Below are 15,971 nucleotides of genomic sequence, written 5' to 3'. Positions count from 1 at the left end.
TTAGTCACATCTATGACAACAATTAATTCTCATAACAGCGCTGTGAGGTAAGTAGGCAGGCATTCGTATTCCCATTTTGCAGGTGAAGGAATATTAGGCACAGAGAGGCTAAGAAACTTGCCTAAAATCGGCTTGCATAGCTAGTTAGTGGCCAATTAAAAACCCTGCAAACACAAGAGGGCATTGGAACTCAGATATTGACTCTCAGCCTCTTATTCATTCAATTAGAATAATCTGTCTTTCTTTTTTCCTTTTTCTTTTTTTTTTTTTTTGAGATGGAGTCTTGCTCTGTCACCTGGGCTGGAGTGTAGTGGCGCAGTCTCAGCTCACGGCAACCTCCGCCTTCCGGATTCAAGTGATTCTCCTGCCTCAGCCTCCCTTGTAGCTGGGATTATGGGCATGTACCACCATGCCCGGCTAATTTTTGTATTTTTAGTAGAGATGGAGGTTCACCATGTTGGTCAGGCTGGTCTCGAACTCCTGACCTCAAGTGATGAGCCCACCTCGACCTCCCAAATTGTTGGGATTACAGGCGTGAGCCACCATGCCTGGCCAGCATAATCTGCCTTTCTTTTGCTTCATTATCGCTATGTTTCTGACATTCATTCTTTGAAGTGACTTTTGCAATATATACATATGTAGTGTGTTAATTACTTGACATTTTCTTGAGTTCTCCTATTTTTCTTAAGTTAATTTATTTGAACAGAAACAATATATCCTATCTCCCACTGTGGGAAGCTGTAAATGGAAGGTAATAAATAAAATAAATACCATGACACAAAACAATATCATTACATTCTTTCTAGACAGAAGACTCCGAACCTGAGACCTGCTCTTTCTTTGTTAAGAAGGGGAAAGAGCCGTAGTGTCTGAAAGGTCTAAAGGACCTGCTAGCACTAAACAGAGACTTTTTCTTTGCTGTAATCAGGATGAAAAAAGAATAGAAAAGGGGAAACATTCTTTGTGATTTGGTATTACTTAATGTTGTTCCTAGAAGCTACTTAAAAATTATCTTGTGTGCCAGCAGTGGCACACCCCTTGCGCTCTGTGAGATGCTGGGTTGCCGTGTTCTGGCAGGCAGAATAATGGCATCATTAAACCAGTACATTCACACCTAAAGGGTTTACATTGGACAGAAAAGAAATACAATGGGTGGCATTTCCGGGTGGCATCCAGGAAAATCAAAGATCTTGCCTGAGACTTGCTAGAGAGAGGAGAGTGAGAAATTAGAAAAAAAAAAGCACATTCTATAAATACAGCCAGTTTATTCCCAAAACTGGGATAGAGGAAGTGCTCGTGTACCTAGAATTGGCCACTAAGTCCATTCTCAGAGGCTGTTTGACTGAAGAGTGAGGTTTTGGTCAAGTCGACCAACGTGGATGCAAGCAAGGGAGGGGGCCTATTTGGAAATGTAAGGATCAAGACAAAAGACTAGAAAAGCCCCTTCTTTGAGTGTTTAATGACCAGATGGGTAAACCCTGGGCATGGGAGTGCTGACTCCCAGAGGAGGAGTTACTGAAGGTTGTAAGAATAAAAGGAAAAGCAAATCCACAACTTGAACTCTACTAGACAATTTTAAACATGCTGCAAACGTTTGTGCTCAACGTCGTAAATACCAGCACCCGCTGGTCTTCCTAGAAACCTCCATCTCCCCCTGTATGGAGATCCCCTGGATCCCCTCAGTGAAAAGTTATGTGATTTCCTGAGGCTTGCCTCTGGAGGAGAGGAGTGGACACAACGGGATTCGCTAAACTGAGACAGTGAGACTTCATTTTTCTTTTTTCTGTTTTCTTTTCATTTTTACAAATCAATGACTTTGGCTGATCCGGCTGTGCAGCTTGGATTTCCTACATTTTGGACTTTTTTTTTTTTTCTTGTTCATTTGCCAGGGACCTGCCTCTGGAGAGTCCTGCAGGAAAAGATCTCACAGTCTGAAGTTGAGGATCCATTCCTCAGAAACTCCTTTGGGTGTGTGTGGATGAGGTCCATCCTCCATGCTCACAGCCCACTGACCGCTGGTTCCTCAGGCACTGTGTGGTACAGACAGAGAGAGAAAGAGAGAAAGACCATGGGCTGAGCCTCTGTGGTTGCCTTTCCCAGCTCGATGCCTTCCTTTTAGATGGCGATGACTCTGGTTAAACACATGCTGAAATGTACCAGCCCACCTGCACACTTTTGACTCTAAGCAGGGGCTTCCTTTTGAGAAACATATTCTATTTGGAAAACTTATTTTATTTTACATGCAAAAAAACCAAAAACAACAAAAAACAAACAAACAAAAAACTGAATAATGCAGATACGGAAAAATGCCTCTTGAGCATTTCTGAACCTCACTCTCCTCCCCAAGGGCTAGTATAGTAGCACGTTAGCAGTTTGGTGTAAGTTCTCCAGGTGTTTTTCTCTGCATTGAAACTGATCAATAAGCATTTAGAAATTGTATACTCATCATGTGTATGTGTTTACATAATGCAATCGTGCTGCAATTTCTTTTTTTGTTTTACTCATTTATTCAATGTGTATATACATGCTGGGCACTGCTCTAGTGCTGATTATAGTAATAACACTCAACAGTTATCTAGTGAGTACAGTGTGCCAGGCCCTGGAGTTTGTGCAGTTTAACCCTCACAGCCCTATGAGGTAGGCACTGTTATTATCTCCATTTTATGTACGAGAAAACAGAGGCACAGACTGCTTAAAAGATATACCTAAGGGCACACAGCTACTTAGAGGAAGCACCTGGATTGGAACTCCAGCAGTCTAGCTTGTAAATAGGCACTTTTTTTTTTTTGAGATGGAGTCTTGCTCTGTCGCCCAGGCTGGAGTGCAGTGGTGTGATCTTGGCTCACTGCAAGCTCCGCCTCCCAGGTTCACGCCATTCTCCTGCCTCAGCCTCCCAGGTAGCTGGGACTACAGGCGCCCGCCAACATGCCTGGCTAATTTTTTTTTTTTTTTTGTATTTTTAGTAGAGACGGAGTTTTACCATATTAGCCAGGATGGTCTTGATCTCCTGACCTTGTGATCCACCTGCCTCGGCCTCCCAAAGTGCTGGGATTACAGGCGTGAGCCATCACGCCCAGCTGTAAATAGGCACTCTTAAGGGCCATGCTGTATTATTATGGGCAGTAACAGAAATGAAAATGTCCCTGGAGTTCTCATGCCAGTAGGGGGAAACAGACCATAGATATAGAATTTATCAGGGAGTGGTAAGGAACAGGAGTAAAACTGACTAAAGGGATAGTCTCTTTGCTAACGTAATATAAGAACAAGTGCCAGATGGAGAGATGGGAACCAGCTGAATGGCTTTTAGGAGGAAGAGAGTTCCGGGCAGAGGCAACGGCAAGTGCAGAGTCCCTGAGGCAGGAATATGCTTGCATTGCTCAGAGAGAAGACTCTGATGTGGCTGAAGTGGAGGGAGTGAAAGGGAGAGAGGGGAGATGAGGATGGGGGAGGGGAGATGAGGATAGGGGAGGGGAGATGAGGATGGGGGAGGGGAGATGAGGATGGGGGAGGGGAGATGAGGATGGGGGAGGGGAGATGAGGATGGGGAGGGAGCAGTCAGATCATGCAGGGCTTGTAAAGTCATAGTAAGAAGGATGTCTCTACGTGTATACTTTTTCAAAAAATAGAGACGGGATCTCACTATATTACCCAGGCTGGTCTTGAACTCCTGAGCTCAAGTGATCCTCCTGCCTTGGCCTCCAAAAGTGCTGGGATTACAGGTGTGAACAAGGGCACGTGACCCTGTCTCCATGTTTAAACTGCAGTGTGGTATCCCATCATACGAATATATCACTCGTAATTTAACCTGCCTACTGACGGACATGTAGGTGGTTTCAAGATTTCTCCTACCGCAAACAAAGCTGCAATGAACATCATTGCACATCTGTGGTTCCCAACCCCAGTTGTGCATTAGAGTTACCTGGAGAACCCTACAGTCTACCAATCCCTGGTCCTATTACTGGAGATTCTAATTTAATTGGTCCAGGGTGGGCCCTGGGCATTGTTTTTTAAACTTTTTTTATTTTAATTTTTTGAGACAGGATCTTGCTCTGTCACCCAGGCTGGAGTACACTGGTACATTTATAACAGACTGCAGCCTTGACCTCTTGGGCTCAAGCTGGCCTTGCACCTGAGCCTCCCAAGTAGCTGGGACTGCAGGTGCGTGCCACCAAGCCCAGATATTTTTTTTTTTAATTTTTAGTAGAGATGGGATCTTGCTATGTTGCCCAGGCTGGCCTCCAGCTCCTGAGCCCTAGTGATCCTCCTGTTTCTGCCTCCCAAAGTGCTGGAATTACAGGCATGAACCACAGTGCCCAGTGGTATTGGCATGCATTTAAAGCTCCCCAGGTGATTCTAACACATAGCTAGGGTGAAGCATTACTGCGTTATGTGCATTTTTGTGCACCTGTCTCTAAGGTGGATACTGAGCAGTGGAATTGCTGGGTTAGTGGGTGCCTGGATTTTATATTAGATACATCCAAATTGACTTTCCAAAAGACTGTCCCAGTTTTCTCTTTCACCACCAGTATAGTGTCCAATTTTTCACATCCTGGCCAACCTTGATATTCCCCATCTTTTTAATTGTTGCAATCTGCCAGACAAAAATATGTAGTATTTTTTGTTGTTGTTGCTTTAATTTGTGCTCTTGATTACCAGTGAGGTTTAACATCTTTTTAATGTTCATTCGGATTTCTTCATCACCGTGTGCTAGCTTATATCCTTTTCAAAGCAAAATTCCTTCCATTGTTGCTGGCAACTTAAGTCTGATTTGTCTCTACCTCAGCTTATCTGAACCAACACAGAAAGCCCCTTCTAACCTTCTGGAAATAGGTAACGATTCCCATTTTTCATTATGGAATCATGAAATTTCTCTGAGCAGAACAATTTCCAGAAAGCCTTTCCCCAGCCAACAATATAGAAAAGAAGAGGGATTTGCTTTTAAGCTTTTGCAAAAAGGTCAAGTTCCTGCTTCATGTCCACCTTGATATGTATGTCTCGTTCCAATTCTGATGCAATTGAAGGATATTTTGAGGCCAGGAAAGGATTCATTTCAATTTGCTTATGAGAGAGGAGCTTTCCCAGTACAGAATGGGTCAAGATCTTCTAACTCTGTGCCTGCTAAGGAGACACAGTCATGGGACCCTTATCCCTGTTTAGAGGTAAGTTTTTCCTTAATGAAAACCTTGGAAAACAAAGGCTGTTGTTGTTAAGAATGGCAAACAAGCGTTTTTAACACACAGGTATGTACCTGGCTGTTTATACCTCAACGAGACCACTCAGAGACGTACATTCAGGGGAGTTGCATTGTACATGCATTTAACTTATGGCAGATCGACTATTTATGTTCCTCAAAAAGAAAAAAAGCGACAGAGCTGAAGTTTCTGACGGCCGCCCTGCTCAATGATCATGAGCACGGAGGGGGATGTCACATCTATTCCTTCTATGTGAGCCCAGAGTGTGGTTCCGGTGTCGAAACAGATGCCATGAACCCTAAACCCAGCCACATACTTCAGCTGACTCTCAGCCCAAGGAACAGTCACCTCTTCCAACACTGGAGACATTCACTGGCTATGCTGGGCTGATCGAGATACCATGTGTGAGTCTCCAATAGGGTGCCCTCCTTGGATACTTCCAAGATTAAGTTTGATATACTCAAAGCTCACCTTGTGCCCTGACATGAGAGCCTTACTCCTGAGTAACAAGAAACTCCACTGTATTAGCAGGGTCATCTGAGAATGTCATATTTGTCACAGAGGACATTTGTCTCATACCCAAATGTTGTCATGGTCAACTGTTTCTGCTGCTAAGGACGTTCTGCCAAATTCCACAGAGCATCAGATAAGAGAACAAGAGCCTGATCTCAAGGAGAGAGGAAAAGAGCTGGGTGTGGTAGCCCAACCCTGTAATCCCAGCTAACTCAGGAGGCTGAGGTGGGAGGATCACTTGAGGCTGGGAGTTCAAGACCAGCCTGGGCAACATAATGAGACCCCTGTCTCTAAAACAAAAACCAAAAACAAAAGGGAGGGAGGAAGAGAAAATTTGGGAGGTGTGTTGACTTTCCAGGGGAGCAGCAATAACTGAAGCTTCTACCAGATACCTTCGGTGTGATATTGTGATAAAGAATAATAAATATTTGGTCCCTACATCTGGTTCCTGAGACAGAGCTCCTAACACCCTTGTAGACTGGGTACTAGGAGAATCTTTTGTTTTGATGTTTTGTCTTGACTCTAGTTTCTGACACAGAGCTCCCAAATTCCTTGGAATTTCCTGGGTGATAGGACTATATTTATTCTAATGAGGCAACTCTTGGTGGGCTCCTGGATAGCCTCAGGTTGTGGGTGGGTTGCCAGGGGAACTAGCCATGTAATTAGAAGGTTGGAACTTCCAGTCCCAACCCCTGGACTCCAGGGAGGAGAAATGGGCTGAAGGTTAAGTTGGGCACCAATGGCCAATGATGTAATTGATCATGCCTACGTAATGAAGCCCCCATGCAAACCCAAAAGGACAGGGTTGGGAGAGCTTCCAGATTGCTGAATGTGTGGTGGGACCTGGAAGGTGGCACACTTGAACAGGACATGGAAACACCACACCCCTTCCTACATACCTTGCCCTATGCATCTCTTCCATCTGACTGCTCATCTGTATCCTTTGTAATATCCTTTGTAATAAATGGGTAAACATAAGTAAGTGTTGCCTTGAGTTCTGTGAGCCACTTTAGCACATTAATAGAACCTGAGAAGGGGGTCATGAAGATCCCCAACTTAGAGCCAGCCAGTCCGAAGCGCAGGTCACAACCTGGGGCTTGCAATTAGCATCTGAAATGGGAGGCAGTCTTGGGGGACCAAACCATTAACCTGTGGGATCTGACTCTAACTCCCAGTAGATGGTGTAGTAATTGAGCTAAATTATACGATACCCCGTTGGTAGTCACTGGACAATTGCTTGGTGTGTGGGGGAAACAAAACACAACTGGTCACAGCTGTGTGTTGTGTTGAGTGTGTAAGAGAAGAAAAACTGTTTATCTTTTTATCTTAGGGATGTAAAAAAGTCTTGTTTGTTGGCACATGTCCACAGAGGCAAGAATGTTCTTCATTAAATGCAAAGTCCTAGAATAGTAGTTCTGCAACTTCAGAATATTTAGAATTATTTTTCGGGGAAGGTGGCTTGTGGTATTTCCAGGCTACTCAGGAAATGGGGTGCAGGAACCTGCATTTTTATAAACATCCCAGATGAATCTGTCCTAGGTGGCTCTGAGATTTGTGCTTTGAGAAACATCACTAGAATAACCTAATCTTGCTTGAGTCCTCAAGGTATCAGCAGGAAGCAAAAGTCTGCAAATAGTTTGGTTTTGACTAGGGATTTGAATTACTAGGATTGATAAACGGATGGCTACTATATTTAAACATTTCACCTGTGTGATTTATTTCTTCACTTTCCCTAGCAACTTGAGGGTGGAGAGTTTTCTGACTTTGAAAGACTGCAAGTCCATGATTCTGTCTGGACAAGAACAATTCTCTGCTGTCAATGCAGGATTCTATCCAAAATGGTTTAATATTTCAGTTGAATAATTCCCAGCTCTTAGGAATTTGATGTCATGAAACCCTGTGTTTCATTGCCCCAGCCACCATGTGGCTTATGTAGATATCCTGTAACATAGGATGAATGAGAGCTTTTCATGAGTTTGGGTAAAGACTATCATGATCTGAGACTATGCCAAGGAAATAGACTACCCGCGATTTCAACCATTTGAGATTTCAATCTGTTCTCTAACACACTGGCTATAGCTTTCTTGATAAGGATTAAGAATCATTTTTTTTTTAAGACAGGGAATTTACAATTTTTAAAAGGCAGTAGTTTACTTCAAACAGTGTTTTTGTTTTTTTGTTTGTTTGTTTTGTTTGTTTGTTTGAGACAGGGTCTCACTCTGTTGCTCAGGCTAGAGTGCAGTGGTATGATCATGGCTCACTACAGCCTCAATCTCTGGGCTCAAAAGATCCTCCTGCTTCGGCCTCCTGAATGGCTAGGACTACAGGTGTGCACCACCAAACCCAGCTAATTTAAAAGAAATACTTTTTGGAGTGACAGGGTCTTGCTATGTTGCCCAGGCTGGTCCTAAACTCCTGGCCTCAAGAGATCCTCTCACCTCAGCCCAAGGTATTGGATTACAGGTGTGAGCCATCACATCCGGCCCCCAGACAGCATTTGGAAATGAATAAACTCAGAAAACTCACAGATTCATGGGTTTTGGGTCAGGCTTCGACTCCTCTAATGTCAGATTTTTCCAGCCCCTCTGTGGAAACAGATTGTTGCAAAGGAGCCTGCCTGTGGGTAGACCTGCTAGGTGGCAACTCCATTCCCCTCCCTAGCATTGGGTTAGACATAGCAGATTAGGATGATGAGTTTGCTGTAAATGAAAACTGGCCAGTCCATGAATGGTCACCAACCGCACGTTCTTCCTTGTGGACTTTGATGCAGGATATTTGCCAAGGTTTGGGAAAGACGGTTCTGCCCGCCACCTGCGTCTGAATCCTCAGGTTGGGAGCAGGGGCAGCTGAAACATGCAGATGTTCTTGAGCCTCACTTCTGATTTAGCAAGTTGGAATCTTTTGAGGTGAGGCTCGGATGCTAACTTTTTTTAAACCTCTCCAGGTAACTCTTATGGAGTGTAAAGCTTGGGCACTTTTGCCTTAGAAGTTTCACATTGCCATTTAATTCCTCCCATAGATGAGGGCTGGGAGATTTAATTTCAAAGGATTACTGAGAAATTGGCCGTGTTACTTGGAAGACAGAATTGATTTCATTCTCTAACGGCTATTTTCTGCCTCCTTCCTTCTTTCTCTCTGTCTCCCCCCGCCTTCTCTTGCCCATACATGCATATGACAAAGCCTTTAAATTTGAGTTTCTCCGTGGAACTCTCTTTTAAAATTTATTTATTTATTTTTTGAGACAGGGTCTCACTCTGTCACGTAGGCTAGAATGCGATGGCATGACCATAGCTCACTGCAGCCTTGAATTCCTGGACTCAAGTCATTCTCCCATCTCAGCCTTCCAAATAGCTGGGAATACAGGTGTGTGCCACCATGCCCAGCTAATTAAAATTTTTTTTTTTTTGTAGAGATGGGGTCTAGGCCAGGCGCGGTGGCTCAAGCCTGTAATCCCAGCACTTTGGGAGGCCGAGACGGGCGGATCACGAGGTCAGGAGATCGAGACCATCCTGGCTAACACAGTGAAACCCCGTCTCTACTAAAAAATACAGAAAAACTAGCCGGGCGAGGTGGCGGGCGCCTGTAGTCCCAGCCACTTGGGAGGCTGAGGCAGGAGAATGGCCTGAACCCGGGAGGCAGAGCTTGCAGTGAGCTGAGATCCAGCCACTGCACTCCAGCCTGGGCGACACAGCAAGACTCCATCTCAAAAAAAAAAAAAAAAAAGAGATGGGGTCTAGCTATGTTGCCCAGGCTGCTCAAGGAACTCCTGGCCTCAAGAGATCCTCCCATCTCTGCCTCCCAAAGTGCTAGGATTATAGGCATGAGCCACCATGCCTGGCCTGTTTTCTTTAATAACAGAGGGAATGGCATCTAGAAGGAATTTGACCCTACAGATGGGGAAATAATTCAATTCTCATTTTATAGTTAGGGAAATCGAGGCAGAGAGAGTTTAATAATTTGCCCAGATAGCCTGTGTGGTAGAAGTAGGATCTGAATCCTGATAAAGCTGGTATTAAATCATAGGCTCTAACCATTGTGAACAGTGCCTTTTAGGAAGAAGGAACAGAGAGGCTACTCCTTCTCATACCTTTTATTCCTAAGGAAGCTTCAATCACAAGCAGAGACATTCAATCACAAGCAGAAACACTTCATCCCCAGATAAAAACACTTATATTAAAACTGGAGAAAGTCTACATACGAATGCTTCTAGATCCCTTCCAACACTTCTTGGATGGAGTTGCCATGAGCAAACTGATCTTTGAAAGCAGACTGTCCACTAGAGACTGCAAAGTAGATAGTGTCTAGGCTGAAAATATTGTTTCTGTGTTTTAGTAATGTGAATTGCTTGTCAATATCTAAAAATCAGATTTTACATAAAATTCCAGATTTCCAACATCTCTTGAAAAATGAGCCCCATGAAGCCTGCATGGTAAGTGGTTACAGTTGGAGCAGAGTGGTGGCTGCTTCCTTTAAACTGTGCTTTTGAAATTACCATGGTCCCCACCACTTCCTATTGTCCTATAACCAGGCTACCTCATGTATGTCCTTTCCCTGACCCCTGTACTCCTTTGATTTTGTGAACCTTGGCCCTGACTCATCACACATTTCTGTAAGTTGAAACCTCACCATACCATTCCCCCGTAAATAAACCCTGGAGTTAGCCACAAAGCAAGTACCACTTACTGGCCTTTGTTACTGGGTGTACTAGCAGGGACATATTGACTTAGAGGCAGTGCGGAGTTTGGCTAAGAACACAGCCTGAAGAGTGACACTATCCTGGTTTTAAATCCTACTTTTTCCACTAACTAGCTGTGAGGCTTTGGGCAAGTCACTTTACCTCTCTGAGCCTCGGTTTCCTCATCTGCAAAATAGTGATAATAATACCTATCTACCTCTTTGGGTTGCTGTGAAGACTCAATGAGGATTAATTCATGTAAGAGCTTAAAACAGTACCTGGTATATGTCAAGGTCTATGTTAGTGTCAGCTGCTATTATTATGACCCACTTAGCTCAAACACTAATCTAGGCAGTATGCATTTTCACAAGTTCCCAGGAGCCAAGCCAAGGCTTGGCCTCATTCCCTTGGAACACTGTCCTTTGTTTGGCTCATAAGCATAAAGCCTTGAATTCTATTTAATGGCATCTTGAATTCTGAGGTCCTTTCCCAGTAACATTGATAATAATAGTAGTAATAGGATTAATAAATGATTTATATTTTTGTGCACCCACTAAAGAACAGAGACACCAACCTACACATTCTGTGAGTCATCCAATTAACCTTACAATAGCTTTATGAAACGAATTATTCTCATTTTACAGGTGAGGAAACTGAGGTTCAGGAATGTTAAACAATTGGCTGAAGGTCTCACAGTGAATAAGTGGTGGCTGGGACCTGGGTCCAGGCAGTGTGGTGCCAAAACCGCACCATTAAACCCACACTCTGTGGCTCCCCTGCTCACAAGTTCACAAGCACCTTACACCTTCTCTGAAGAATATAGTCAGATTCATTCACATGTATTCTCCAACCATCTTTTTCTTCATAGGCCAACATCAAATTTGCCATCCTGCAGGCAAGAAACCATGAGTTTCCTTTCACGTTTGAGTGTCCTTTTCTCTTTTCTTTGGCCAAAGCCATTTAATTTTCTTTCGTGACACTTCCTGTTTTGATATCTTCCCCTCTACCCAGCTGCCACTGATTGTTCCTGGATCTGCCTTGTTTGATAGGAAGTGGATCTATCATGACATCTGTTACTCTCTTGGTTGCCAAGGTTGGGTTGGCTGATCTGGAATGTCAAAAGAGGTCTCCTTCCTCCCTCACCCATCTCGGTAAGCCTCCTTTGTCAACCAAGAGAAAGAGGTTGACCTTCTCAGCATGATGGGTGTAGAATTTTGGTCAAGGGTATAGGAGTAACCATGCCGCTCTGACAGAAAAGTGAAAGAATTTCTCAGCATTCTTATCTGTCTTACCAGAAATTACATAGCAAGACAGAGATGGATCTGGGCTTGTCATTTCCGGGTCTGGGTTGCCTATCACATGACCTTGCCATCTGTCAAACTTCTGATGGAAAGTGTTATTGATTCTAGCAGATGGAGCCCATCTGAGCTGGTTAGAGAAATCAGAATAAATTTGTCCCAGTTCAGAGGGACAACACATCAACAGCATCCGTCTTTTTATGAGATGAGAGTTCATTGTCAATACCAAAAATACGTGGTGACCCTTCTGCCCTTAAACTAAAACAGTTATGCTAGTTTGATGCAAGTAGGAGTTTATTTAGCAGATGATGTTCTAGGGCAGAGCAAATAGCAATCCTAAATATCCCATTTACTCTCCCACATTTCCCACCCTCTTACAGTTAGGTGGGATTATGTGACTGATTTCAGTCAATGTGAGCCTAAGCGACATTTGTCGCCAGGCAGTAAAAAGCCCATGTGGGATTCTCCAGTCTTCCTCTCCCCCGCCTTTGCCTGAGGACACCTCATGTTCTAGATCTGAAGTTGGCAAACTACAGCCCACAGACAGATGCCTGTTTTTGTAAATAAAGTTTTATTGGAACACAGCCACGCCTGTTCATTTCTATATTGTCTGTGGCTGCTTTTGTGCTAAAATGGCAGAGCTAAGTAGCTGTGCCAGAGACCATGATCGGGACCATATGGCCTGCAAGGCTTAAAAGATTTACTATCTGGCCCTTTACAGACAAAGTTTGTTGGCTTCTGTTCTAGACAGAGCAGCTACAAGATGGTGGAGCTTTGTATAGCGTGGGACCCTGTGTGACTGTGTGGAGGAGAGACCTTCTACTGACCTATATGATCCATGTAATGGATCCATATTGTTGATCCAAAGAAGGATCCAAATCTTCTTTCTTTATAAATCACTCAGTCTGAGGTATTTCTTTACAGAAATGCAGAATGGACTAACACACTACTTTTGTGCTACAAAGACTGAGTTGAGTAGTTGGGACTATGTCCCTCTGTCCAGAGAATGTAGGGCCTGTAAGGCCAAAAATATTTACTATTTGGTCATTTACCAAAGAAGTTCACCCACTCCTGCACTAGAAGATCCACAATGTTGCTGTGTCCCTCTGGACTGGGACAGATTTATTCTGAGAAGAAAACATGAAAACCCTTTGGCTTGGGGTTGTTACTGGAGCATAACCTAATCTACCCTAACAGATTCCAATGGACATTCGAGAAAGGGCAGTTGACATAGGGAGGGATTCAGAAAGCCTACTTACTTCCTTGTGAAGTGAACTGCACAAGAAATGCCGATGATGAGAAGGCCAATGATGATGGAGGCGATGGCTACCCACTTAGCATTCCGCCCAAGCCGCCTGGCTCCTTCGTAGTCTCCGTCGTTGTAGCTGTTCAGAGACTGGGGGACACAAGGGAAGAGCTGGTGATGACAGATAACCCACAGGGAAAGGGATGGAAGTACTCAGGCTGTCCTGATGAAAAGGCTCCAAGAGCCCTCTGGTGACTTTGCTCATCTCACTGACAGGCTGCTAAACAAACAACACGGTCATCCCCTCCTCCAGGAATCCTTCCCTAAACACTAAGGATGAGTTAACTGCCCCCTCTGTATTTCCTGATGACTTTTGTCTTAGCATTCACATAATAAGATTTTGTCTCTCCCACCAGCATGTAAGTGCAACGTGGGCAGGGGTCATCATCTGTCTTTTTTCTGTTTTTTTGAGACAGAGTCTCACTCTGTCACCCAGGCTGGAGTGCAGTGGCACAATCTTGGCTCATTGCAACCTCCACCTCCCAGGTTCAAGCAATTCTCCTACCTCAGCCTCCCGAGTAACTGGGATTACAGGCGGCTGCCACCACGTCCAGCTAATTTTTGTACTTTTAGTAGAGACAGGGTTTCACCACATTGGCCAGGCTGGTCTTGAACTCCTGACCTCAAGTGATCCACCCACCTTGGTCTCCCAGAGTGCTGGGATTACAGGCATGAGCCACCATGCCCAGCCATATGTCTTGTTCAGCATGGCATACCAGTGTCAAGTGCAATACTTGCCATGTAGAAGATGCTGGATAAGTATTTGTAGCATAAAAGGACAAATGAGTATGTCTGTCTTGTTCACTAGAACAGGGGTTTGCCAATCATGGCTCATGGGCCAAATCCAGCCTGCTGCCTGTTTTTGTAAATAAAGCTTATTTGGAACATAGTCACACTCATTTGTTTACTATTGTCTGTGGCTATTTGATATAGTTTTGTTGTAGGGCAGGTAAGCCCCAGAATTGGAGCTTAGCCTGGGAATTTTTTTGGCCTCTCTTAGGAAATAATTTAAGAGTGAGCTGGTGGTAGAAGAAAGCAGCTTTAGGCTGGGCATAGTGGCTCACTCCTGTAATCCCAGCACTTTGGGAGGTAAAGGCGGGCAGATCACCTGAGGTCGGGAGTTTGAGACCAGCCTGGTCAACATGGTGAAACTCTGTCTCTACTAACAATACAAAAACTTAGCTGGGCGCGATGGCACCTGTAATCCCCAGCTACTCGGGAAGCTGAGGCAGGAGAATCGCTTGAACTTGGGAGGCGGAGGTTGCAGTGAGCAGAGATTGCGCCATTGGACTCCAGCCTGGACAACAAGAGTGAAACTCCGTCTCAAAAAACACACACAAAAAAACAAACAAACAGAAAAAACAGCTTTATGGAGGCGGTGGCATTAGAGCCCTGACTTGGTTACAGCTCCATGACTGCTCCTGCAGAGCAGGGCTACCCCACAGGCAGCGTGTTGAGAGTGGCAGCTCAGGGCGGTGCTGTAGTTAGATTTATACTCACTTTTAACTATATGTAAATTAAGCGGCTGGTTGTTCAGAAATTTTTAGATAAGGAGTGGCAACTTCTGGGTGGTGGCCCTGGAAAGGGGTGGCAACTTCTGAGTCATCGCCCTGGAAAGCGGTAGTAACTTCTGGGTGCTGCCATAGCAATGGTAAACTGTCATGGCACTGGTGAGCACGCCTGATGGAGAGGAGCTCTGAGTGCCTTTTTCCTGTTTCAGCCAGTCTTCAATCTGCTCTGGAGTCAAGTCCCGCCACCTACCTCAGTTTGGATGTTCGTCCCCTCCAAATCTCATGTGGAAATGTGATCCCCAATGTTGGAAGTGGGGCCTGGGGGGAGATGTTGTGGTCGGGGGGCAGACCCTCATTAATGGCTTGATGCCCTCCCTGCAGTAATGAGTTCTCACTCTGTTAGTTCATGTGAGAGCTGGTTGTTTAAAAGAGCCTGGCATCGTTCTCTTTCTGTCTCTTTCTCTCTCTCTCTCGCCACATGACACAGTTGCTTCCCCCTTGCTTTCCACGATGAGTAAAGGCTTCCTGAGCCCTCACTGGAGGAAGATACTGGCGCCATGTTTGTATAGCCTGCAGAACCACGCACCAAAGCAACCTCCTTTCTTATAAATCACTCAGTGTGAGGTATTTCTTTATAGCAGTGCAAAACGGACTGATACACTACCTTTTGTGCTACAAAGACAGAGTTGAGAAGTTGGGACTTTGTCTCTCTGTCCAGAGAATGTAGGGCCTGCAAGCCCAAAAATATTTACTATTTGGTCATTTACCAAAAAAGTTCACCCACTCCTGCACTAGAAGATCAATCCATGAGGTCAGGGACTTTAGATGAATTGTTCATCTCCATGCCCAAGCCAACGCTGTCATTCCCAGCTGTTAAAATGTTGAAATACTCTGTACTCATTGATAAATAGCAGCTACTCTGAAGCTTGTCCCCCTTCCCCAGTATCCCAACCATCCCGCTTGCTCCTCTGCATTTTCCCTGGTTTCCCCATGATCCAACAACTTAAGGGTTATTAGTGCACTTAGCAGAGCGTCTTCTCTGATTCTGTGCTCATGCCAAACTTGTTAAATATTTAAATATCGTCCTTGTTGCTAGTACTTAGTGGTGTCTGGCGCATTGTTGGAGCTCAAGAAATGTTATTGACTGAATGAGTGAATGAATATGTCTGTTTCCCCACAGAATGTGAATTTTTTGAGGGCATCTTTGAGGTCTGCAGGACATAGCACAGCGCCAGGCAAAGCAGAGGTATTCAGAGACTGCCTGCTGCTGAGATGAAGGCCAGATACTGTTCTTCTCCCTTTAATAATAAGGGAATCTTAACCAATTGACATCATGTGCCTTCTGATAAAATACCCTGACAAGGACATTTTACTTATGCAATTTCCTTTCCTTTCCTTTCCTTTCCTTTCCTTTCCTTTCCTTTCCTTTCCTTTCCCCTTTCCCCTTTCCCCTTTCCCCTTTCCCCTTTCCCCTTT

The 15,971-nt window shown here is 44.5% G+C and overlaps 1 protein-coding gene across 2 annotated transcripts in view; it reads right to left on the bottom strand.

Moving 5' to 3' along the window:
• Positions 1-239: 239 nt before the first annotated feature.
• TMEM233 (transmembrane protein 233) overlaps positions 240-15,971 on the bottom strand; it is a 46,894-nt gene continuing 31,162 nt past the window's right edge. The window contains exons 2-4 of one of the 2 annotated variants that reach the window (XM_025403042.1): positions 12,938-13,074; positions 8,232-8,290; positions 240-2,030 (exon numbers count right to left, since the gene is read on the bottom strand). In XM_025403042.1, coding sequence (XP_025258827.1) covers positions 8,272-8,290; positions 12,938-13,074 — 156 coding nt within the window. In that variant the 3' untranslated portion in view covers positions 240-2,030; positions 8,232-8,271. The remainder of the gene's footprint in view (positions 2,031-8,231; positions 8,291-12,937; positions 13,075-15,971) is intronic. The other variant, XM_025403043.1, reaches the window with a different exon arrangement.

The sequence above is a fragment of the Theropithecus gelada genome, chromosome 11 (assembly GCF_003255815.1).
Source record: "Theropithecus gelada isolate Dixy chromosome 11, Tgel_1.0, whole genome shotgun sequence".
NCBI lineage: Eukaryota > Metazoa > Chordata > Mammalia > Primates > Cercopithecidae > Theropithecus > Theropithecus gelada.
Note: the sequence above shows the minus strand (reverse complement) of the source record. Positions and strands in the feature narration are given on the sequence as shown.